The 9,282-nt window shown below is 61.4% G+C and overlaps 1 protein-coding gene across 1 annotated transcript; it reads left to right on the forward strand.

The window, feature by feature from the left end:
• Positions 1-1,233: 1,233 nt before the first annotated feature.
• HPX (hemopexin) lies at positions 1,234-8,991 on the forward strand. The gene is made up of 10 exons (XM_063127329.1): positions 1,234-1,338; positions 1,863-1,945; positions 2,292-2,372; positions 2,627-2,769; positions 3,082-3,235; positions 6,174-6,386; positions 6,684-6,800; positions 7,146-7,276; positions 7,958-8,102; positions 8,624-8,991. Exons 1-10 carry the CDS (start codon positions 1,274-1,276, stop codon positions 8,890-8,892), a joined length of 1,401 nt encoding a protein of 466 aa, XP_062983399.1. The 5' UTR covers positions 1,234-1,273; the 3' UTR covers positions 8,893-8,991.
• Positions 8,992-9,282: the final 291 nt, after the last annotated feature.

Genomic DNA, 9,282 nt, shown 5'->3' on the forward strand with positions numbered 1-9,282 from the left:
GGGCTGGGGGCTGGAGTGGCCCCTCTGACCTGAGCCTTCCCCCGCTGAGCAAACAGGGCGCCCCTCCCGTTCCCCTCCACCCACAGCACCCACGACGGCTAAGTTCATTTCCCGCCAGCTGGGCCCTGTTGAGAAGGGGCCAAGGACAGTGTGGGGTGGGGTGGGGGGGGGAGGAAGGGAGAGGGGTCCCTGAAGCCCGGCCTTCCTCCTCCTGGCAGCTTCCCCTCCCACATTGCTTAGCAATCTAGTTTGTTTATTTATTTATTACATTTTTATACCGCCCAATAGCTCAAGCTCTCTGGGTGATTCACGAAAATTAAAATCATGAAGAGCATAAAAACAACCAACCATCTAAAAACACAAATACAAAATACAATATAAAAAGCACAACCAGGATAAAACCACACAGCAAAAATTGACATAGGTTAAACTATAAGATTAAAACAGCAAAGTTTAAATTTAAGTTAATAGGTATTAAAATACTGAGAAAATAAAAAAGGTCTTCAGCTGGCCCTGTTGAGAAGGGGCCAAGGACATTGGGGGGGGGCGGAACACAGTGTAGGCGCCAGCTGTTGCCCAGGAGGTGCGCTGAGCTCATCTAGTCTGACCTCCCTCCCCCCCACCAGACACACAGGGTGCAGCAAGGCCTGAGCATGCATGGGTGTGCCCTTTCACAGGGCCGTGGGGCTGGCCTCAACCCAGAGCTTTGACTCTGGAGACTGGCGTTTTACAAGGATGGTCTTCAGGCAACCAGCTGAAGACCCCCACCCCCACCCCAGACCAGTCCTGTGAGGCTGCCACAGTCCTCCAGGGTCTCTCCCCCCCCCCCATTCCTGTGGCTGCTTTGCAGGATCAGCTGTTTCTACTTTCAAATACGCCTTCCCCCTCCGCCCCGCTCATCTGGCTGGAATGGGCACAAGTCCACTCCCAAGTCCCAGCAGGGGCAGCCATGGCCGAGAAGGAGCACCCCCCCCCAGTGGTTGTGCTTATCCCACATCCCTCACTTCACGCGTGGAAGAGGCCAGACGTCTGTGGGACCCAGCCCAGGGTGCCTTGCGCCATGAGCCTCCCCTCCCCACCCCTGTGCCAGTCCCCGAGAGGGTGCAGCGGCCTCCTGAGCCTCACCGTGAAGAGTTAACGGGCCAGGCTCGATTGTGCAAGTGCCCTGCCCAGACCTGCCCTGTCCGGCTGCATTGGGCAATGCCTCCGGCACTCTGTCTATAAGAACCTGGGCTTCGGGGCTGTGCTGGCAGCTGGCCTCTCTGGGAGCATCATGAGTGGCGTTTGGGGAGTTCTGTGCCTCAGCTGGGCCCTGGCGCCTGCCCTCGCTCACCCCTTGTGAGTGCCCCATGGGCGGGGCTGGAGAGACACTGCTGGGGACCGGGTGGGGTGGGGTGGGGTGGGGGGCTTGGCCTCTGACTTCCCGGGGGGGGGGAGAGAAAGGGTTTTCCTCAGCCCCTCCCAGGTGGGGAGGGAGGCAAGGCTGGGAAGAGCTGGCTGCCGATGGCTGCGTGTGCTGGGGTGGGGGTGGGGTGGGGTGGGGTGGGGGTGGGTGGCAGCAGCAGCAGCAGCAGCAGGTGAGAGCCCTGAGCTCGGCAGACCTGCGCCGCGAGTGCGGTGTGGCACGGATCCCTTCTGTGAGTCACCTGGAAGCTTTGCACGGCCAGCACCTGTTCTCTGGTGGCCTGCCTTGCGTGGGCTGATCCGGGAGTGGCCGTGGCGCTGCCTTTGGGTGCGGTGGGCTGCACCTCTGGGTTTCCATGCCCCCCGGGGGCGTTGGTGATCGAGGCAGGGGCTGAGGCGGGCGGCCGAGCTGGAGAGGAGCTGAAGGCAGAGCACTCACTGGGCTCTTCCTCTGGCAGGAGCCATGGCGGTGGGACACGCAACAGCACCGGTGGCAGCAGCTGGCACCATCTGGGCTCTCAGCCCCCACTCAACGACACAGGTGGGTGTCCCAGGCCGCCTCCCAGCGTCCTGCACATCCCCCTCCAGCTGAGTTCTGGGCCCCCTCCTTCCTCCCTCCCTCCCTTCCAGCCCCTGGGCGATGGGACTTGCCATGGAGCTGGCAAGGCAAAGAGGCCCAGACAGCTGCGCCCACAAGCCGGGCATTCCTGCTCATGCTCCCCCGCTGCGGAGGAGGCCTTGCGCTTCCTGGGCCGAGCACCTCACGGGTTCCAGGGGGAGGCGGGAGGGAGGCAGGGATTGGGCCCATGTCTCTGTGAGGGAAGCTATGAGTGCAGGGGGAGGGGGAGAGGGGTCTGCTGCCTTCCTGACCTCCTGTTTTCTCCCAGAGCTCGTGCGCCGCTGTGCAGATGAGGCAGGCTTTGACGCCGTCACCCTGGATGAGACGGGCACCATGCTCTTCTTCGAAGGTAGCCGGTGCGTGTGTGGGTGTGGTGCTGGTGGTGCTGGGGGGTGGCTGATGCTGGGCCACCCCTTCCCGGGGCTGCCCACTCTTCAGCCTTGCTCCTCCCTCGCCATGGGGGGAGAGCAAACGTGGTGCCTCTGTGGGCTTGTTCAGAGGCTGCGCTTGGGGGCAAAGGGGGGGGGTTGCTCTGAAGGCGGTGGGGGCTGGAATCCCCACCGGTCCCCTTGGTCACCCCACCACCCATCCCCCTTCTTCCAGGGGACCTTGTCTGGAAGGGCTTCACTGGCCCAGCTGTGCCCATCAACGCTTCCTGGCCGGAGATCCAAGGCCCTGTGGACGCTGCGCTGCGGATTCACCGCCTGGCCCTCCCTGCGGTTCATGACAGTGTCTACCTCTTCCAGGTGTGGTGATGTTCCCCTCTGCCCCCTTTCTTGGGGCAGGAAAGGAAGAGGACCTGGGGGCGGGGGGTCTGCTGAGCGGCAGCTGCCTGCCGCCCTTCTCTCCGCCAAGGTGGGAATGTGCTCTGGGGTCCTGGAAGGGAGGGGCTGCCCCACCCAGGGTGGAACTGTGGCAGGGGGAGGACACGGTGCCCAGTGCTTTCTCCCTGGCAAAGGTGCCCCCCTCGGGGGCCCGTGTCTGGGGTGGGCGGGCCGTGGGGCAGCCACTGGGGCCCTGCGGTGAATAAGGTGCTGCCGCCGCTGCCTCCCTTGCAGGGCAAGCGGGTCTGGGCCTACGCCCAAGGCCAGTTGAGGCCTGGCTACCCCCGGCTGATTGGGGAAGAGTTCAAAGGGGTGCCCGGAGACCTGGATGCTGCGGTGGAGTGCCACCCCAAGGAATGCCCGGCGGAGACCGTCCTCTTCTTCAAGGGTAAGAAGGCTGTGTCTGTGCCAGTTAGGGGGCATGGGCGGCTGCAGGTGGAAGGGCACTCTTCTCTGGCACCCCGCCCTGTAGCGCTGGGGGCCTGTGGGGGCTGGGGCCGAGGGCAGCGCTTTCCACGCCTGCATTAGCAGCAGCAGCAGCAGCTCATCCTTCCCTGAGCAAGGAGGAACGGCGCAGGTGGAGGAGCAGGTGGGAGTTGTATGGAGCCGCTCTGGGGGTGTGTGTGTAGGGGCCTGCCCCAGCCTGCAGAGGAGGCCTGTCCAGCTGGCTTGGCCATGACGACGACAGAGGAGCCCTGAAGCTGGGCTCAAGGCCCCCCTGCCGCCCTCTAGCCCAGCGTTCTGCCCCCCACAATGGCCAGCCAGGTGCCCCCGGGGGGAGGCCCACACGCAGCCCAGGAGCACAGCAGCGGCAGCCGCCTCCCGCTCCTGCCTCCCCCCCGACCCCCGGCCACTGGAGTTCAGAAGCACGAGGCCGCTTCCGATACTGGAGATCCCCTACAGCCACTGTGACCACAAAGCGTCTTTCAGGAGTGGGTCTGACCTTTTAAAGCCGTCCAAATTGGTGGCCGCCACAACAATGACTGGAGCCCAAATTCCGTAGCTGAACTCTGCGCTGTTTGATGAAGTCCTTCCTTTGCTCTGTCCAGGATCTGCCGCCCATCAGCTTCATGGGATCATGACCCCACTGGGTTCCAGTATTACAGGAGCTGGAGAAAAATGTCTCACTCTCCACCTTGTCCACACCAGGCACGATTTTGTCGCCCTCTATCGGGTCTCCCCTTCCTCGCCTTTTCTACGAAGACACCAACCCTATCACCTTTCCTGGGGGGGGGGGGAGATGCTCTGTTGCCTGGATCATGTGGCCCTTGGTCAGAAGCCCCCCCCCCCCGGGCCTTCTCTTGGGAGCCTCCATGGAGGGAGGGGATGCCGCAGCCCCCAGGAAGCTGCTCTCACAGCTGAGCTGCCATTTGGGCAGTAACACCAGAAGCTGCCTCATCCAGGCCTGGTTCGCACACAAAGGCAAGCCATGAGTTGTTTCAACCATGGGTGGTCAGGGTGGTGTGGGAGCGAGCGAGCGAGCATGCTGCCCACCCTGCTCACTGCTTCCGCTTTGCACCGCCTTCCAGTTTGAGTTTCTGGGTTGTTTGATGCAAAGTTTGATGCAAAGTTGCTTGTTTTTCCTCCTAAACCTTCTCCTCATCTCTCATTCTCTCTTACTGTCAATGATGTTACGCTTACTCCGGTCAAGGAAGCTCGTAGCCTTGGCTTTATATTTGACTCCTCGCTCTCCTTTATTCCTCATATTGAGGCAGTAGCTAAATCTTGTCGATTTTTCCTGTATAATATTGCCAGGATTCGATCATTTTTGTCTGTCTCTTCTGCCAAGACGCTTGTTCATGCGCTGGTTATTTCACAGTTGGACTACTGCAACCTTCTTCTCTCTGGCCTTCCTTCTTCTCACATCAGTCCATTGGTTTCTGTTCACCACTCTGCCGCTAAGATCATCTTCCTGGCTCGCCGCTCCGACCATGTTACTCCGCTTCTGAAATCTCTTCATTGGCTTCCAATTCACTTCAGAATCCAATATAAACTTCTCCTGTTAACCTTCAAAGCTTTTCACGGTCTAGCTCCTTCCTATCTCTCCTCTCTCATCTCACACTATTGCCCCGCTCGTGCTCTTCGCTCCTCTGATGCCATGTTTCTCGCCTGCCCGAGGGCCTCTACTTCCCTTGCTTGGCTTCGTCCATTTTCTTCTGCTGCCCCTTACGCCTGGAACGCTCTTCCAGAACACTTGAGAACTACAAGTTCAATCGCAGCTTTTAAAGCTCAACTAAAAACTTTTCTTTTTCCTAAAGCTTTTAAAACTTGATGTTGTGCGGACTTTATACTGTTAGTTTTACCCTACCCTGTGCCTGCTTACCCTACCCTGTGCCTGTTTGCATTCTCTTCCCCTCCTTATTGTTTTACTATGATTTTATTAGATTGTAAGCCTATGCGGCAGGGCCTTGCTATTTACTGTTTTACTCTGTACAGCACCATGTACATTGATGGTGCTATATAAATAAATAAATAAATAAATAATAATAATAATAATAATAATAATAATAATAATAATAATAATAGTTTGAACCCAGACCCCTGGGTTGTTGAGGGACGAACAACCCAGAGTTTTGAGCAAACAACATACTATGGGTTAAAACTCTGGGTCGGAGAACCCATGAATTGGTGTTTCATGTAAACCAGGTCCAAGCACTTGTCTGGCCGGCCCAGTTTTTTCGATGCTGACTGGCTGCAGCAGCTGCCCAAGGTTTGGAGCAGGCGACCCACCCACCCCCGCCCAGTCCCACCTGGAGATGGTGCCAGCAATTGAACCTGGGGTCTTCTGACTGCAAAGTCGGTGCCCCACAGCCCGTCCCTTACAAAGCCTTATGGGCAGAACGGTCATGGCTTCCCCAAAGCCAACTTGGGGGTTGTACTTTGGTGGGGAGAGAAGGTGCTGAGATGCTGTGAAGAGGCTGCTGGCCACCTCCTCTGCCCGGACAGTTGCCCCCAGGGGTGGGAGCTGCAGGGAGGCTAGTTTAAGCCTGCCATGTAGGCAGGCCGTGGGAGCTCTTCTGGGGACCGAGGCCTGCTAGAACCGGCCCGGCTCTGAGCCACCAGCCTGGGTGTTAGTGCTCCCCACGACGTCCTCTCCTCTAGGACTTTTCCTGCAGGCGTCATAGGTCTCACCAGAGGCCCCTTCTCCTCTAGGCTGCCCCCTCCCACCCCCAGAGAGGTACAGCTCAGCTCAGCTCAGCCGACCAGCCTCCTCCCCAGTGTCTGGGCCTCTCTCACCTGTGCAACCTCCCTCCGGGGGGGGGGGGCAGGGGACAAGGAAGCAGCAGCCCCTGACACCCACCCTTTCTCCATGCGTTCTCTTGCAGGGGCCACAGTCTTCTCCTACGACCTGGAATCTGGGCTGGTGAAGCAGCGCTCCTGGCCTGCCGTCTCCCACTGCTCCGCAGCCGTGCGGTGGCTGGAGCGCTACTACTGCTTCCAGGGCATCCGCTTCTTGCGCTTCAACCCTGTCACGGGTGAGGTGCCCCCCAGCTACCCCCGGGACGCCAGGGACTATTTCATGCGCTGCCCTGGAAGAGGTGAGTCCCCCGCATTGTGGGTGTTCAGGGCAGGGAGGCGCTTAGTCCCAGACCGAGGCTCTGAGTTCCCTGTTTTAAGACTTCTAAGATCCCGGGACCCTCCAAGAGCGTCTGTCTGCGGCAGAGAGCCAGGGCCTGGGGGAAATGGGCCAGGGCCAGGCAGGGCCCCCTCGTGGCCGTGGCACTGCTGCGGAGGACGTGGGGCAGGAGGGGCTTCTCGGCTCTTCCCTGGGAGCTTGGGAGGACTCTGGAAGTGTTTCCCGTCTTGAGTGGCCCCCCCTCCATGAATCCTGGCAGGCCACGGGCACGAGACGCGGAGCAATGCCACCCTCAGGGCTCTCATGGACCGCTGCAGTGGACGTCCTTTCCACGCCTTCTCCTCGGATGACGCCGGGAGAGTCTACGCCTTCCGTGGTAACTGTGTGCAGCCCGCTTGTCTGGGGGTTGGGGGCATTGTGGGGGGGGGGCGGTGGGAGGCAGCCATGTTCTTCGTCTGGCACCCGGTGCCCCCAGCCTACGATAGACGGGTGAGGTGTGTCGGGGGACATGCCTCCCTTTCTCATCAGGTGCGTGGGTGGTGAGTGGCCGCGCACGGGGCCGGGTCCCTCGGAATGAGAATTCAAGCAGCACTTGTGCAGCAGGGGCCCAGAAGGCAGGGGGGTGGGAGATGTAGCAGCTGCCCCATAGCTGGATCCCGTGTGTGGGTCTGCGTGCGCCACAGCTACCGCCTCTACTTCCTCCTCCTCTTCTTCGCTCCAGTGGGCCAATACTTCCGCGTGGACTCTGTGCGGGACGGGTGGCATTCCTGGCCTCTCAAGCACACCTGGAAGGACCTGGAGGGGGAGCCGAATGCTGCTTTCAGCTGGGAGGACAAGCTCTACTTGATCCAGGTACGGGGCTGGCGAGGGGAGGCAGGTGCACGGGGGGGGGGAAGGGGGGCTCCTCTAGGTGAGATCCTGCTAGTGGTTCTAGGCAGAGAAACTTCTCCGAGAGGGCTGGAAGGAGGCGGCTGAAGGAGGCTCCCCAGCACATCCCACTGGAGGGGGGGGGAGGGGGGTGGCGGGGGGGAGGCTGTGTGCCACCAGGCTGGGCTGCTAGAAGAGCCACACTGTTCTGGGGCGGAGGCCAGGCTCCTGCGGGGGGGGGGGGGGAGATCTTCCTCTTGTCAAGCGGCGGGGGGGGGGGGGCTGTTCTCAGAAGGTCCCAGGTGGGGCAGGTGGGAGTGGGGCTCCGTCTGACACCCTGCAGGAGCAGCAAACGTGTGGGGTGGACGGTGGTCTTGAGGGCTGCGTGGTGCCCCACGGTTCTCCTGGGCAATGCCGTAGGATGCCTCAGCCCCTGGCCCTTCCCTTCCCAGCCCCCCAGTAAGGAGAGAGACCCCCCTTGCTGAGCTGCCCCAGTTCCGAGGCAGCCAAAGGCTTTTGCTACGGCCCTGTCCTTGGGCAGGGGACCCCATTGTCCTCCCCGGAGAAGGCACAGGAGTTTCAAGCAGGACCAGGGCCCAGCGGCTGGGCTCAGGGGAAGGCCGCTGCCTGCGTTCCTAACCTGCCCCTTCTGTTCTTGGCCCACAGGGCCCCCAAGTCACCATCTACCGAGCCGGCCAGGGCTACAGTCGTGTGGAGGGCTACCCCCGGGCCCTGGAGGAGGAGCTGGGGGTGGCGGGTGCTGATGCTGCCTTCACCTGCCCTCGTTCCCAAGAGGCCTACATCATCCAAGGTGCTGGAGGGACTGGGGGGGAGAGCAGGGGAGGGGGGGCGTTGCTTCTTCCCTAAAATGGGTTGTGTGCGTAGGGGCCACACCCGGCCAGGGGGGTCCTCCTGCCTTGGGCAGCCCGTTCCACCTCCCACCCACCCCCTGAGGGATGGCGTTGCTGTGGGAAAGGTGGCCCAGGCATGCTCCAAGCAAGCCCTGGTGTTGGAAATAAGTTCTGGGGCTAAGCCCTGGTTCGAGTGAAGCTCTCTGTCTGGGAACTAGCACTGCTGAATGTATTTTCAGATGTAGGAAAGTAGGTGTGTGAGTATGTGTGCGCGTGTGTGGGAGAGAGAGGGGGGGAGGGAGGGAGGGAGCCTCTGGGGAGGGGAGCAGTGCCGGGGGTGGGGTGGGGTGGGGGCCCACCGTTGCACCTCGCTCGCGCTCTTCTCACGTGAGCCCCACACGGCCTCCTGTGCTCCAGTGGCGCAGAGGGCTGGGCAAGCTCCGTGGCCCTGACGTGACCCCCTCCCCCCACATCCCCACAGGAGATCTCATGAGGCGTGTGGACCTGAAGCAGAGCCCTCGTCGCCCGGGACCAGCGCTGCACATCCCCCATGACCACGTGGACGGTGCTCTGTGTACTGCCACGGGGCTGTACCTTTTCCACGGAGCTGACTTCCACCATTACAGTGACGTGGCCCAGCTCACGGCCGCCACAGCCCCTGCACCTTCCCAGAACACTGCTGTGGCCTTTTTCAGATGCCCTGAGGCAGGGGCTGGCGCTGCCTCCCAACACCCCCCTCACCACGGATGAAGGGCACCCTCCCCGCAACGGCCTGGGGCCACGTGGAGGCTGGCCTGTATCCCCACCCCTCCCCCAAAAGAGACAATAAACCGCTTTCCTGTTACCCGGTGGGGCTGCTGGTGTGCCTGAGCTCTGCTTTTGTGTGGGCTGGGACCTGAGTGGGGGTGGGGGGTGCAAGCCCAGGGGGGCTCTCCAAAACGAGCCCAGTGCAGAGCTTGAGCCGAGGGAGCCGTCGGTTGCCTGGGGCCTCCCGCTCGGCAAGAGAGGCCGTTGCCTGGGCCCCCTTGGGCTGGCTGCCGCTGACTCTGGGCCAGGGGCCACTGCGTGCGGAAAGGAATGCTCTGAGACCGGCTGGCGGCGTTCAGCAAAACCTTTATTCGGAGGCCTTCTGGGCCCGGC

Source organism: Elgaria multicarinata, chromosome 5 (assembly GCF_023053635.1).
Source record: "Elgaria multicarinata webbii isolate HBS135686 ecotype San Diego chromosome 5, rElgMul1.1.pri, whole genome shotgun sequence".
Classification (NCBI taxonomy): Eukaryota; Metazoa; Chordata; class Lepidosauria; order Squamata; family Anguidae; genus Elgaria; species Elgaria multicarinata.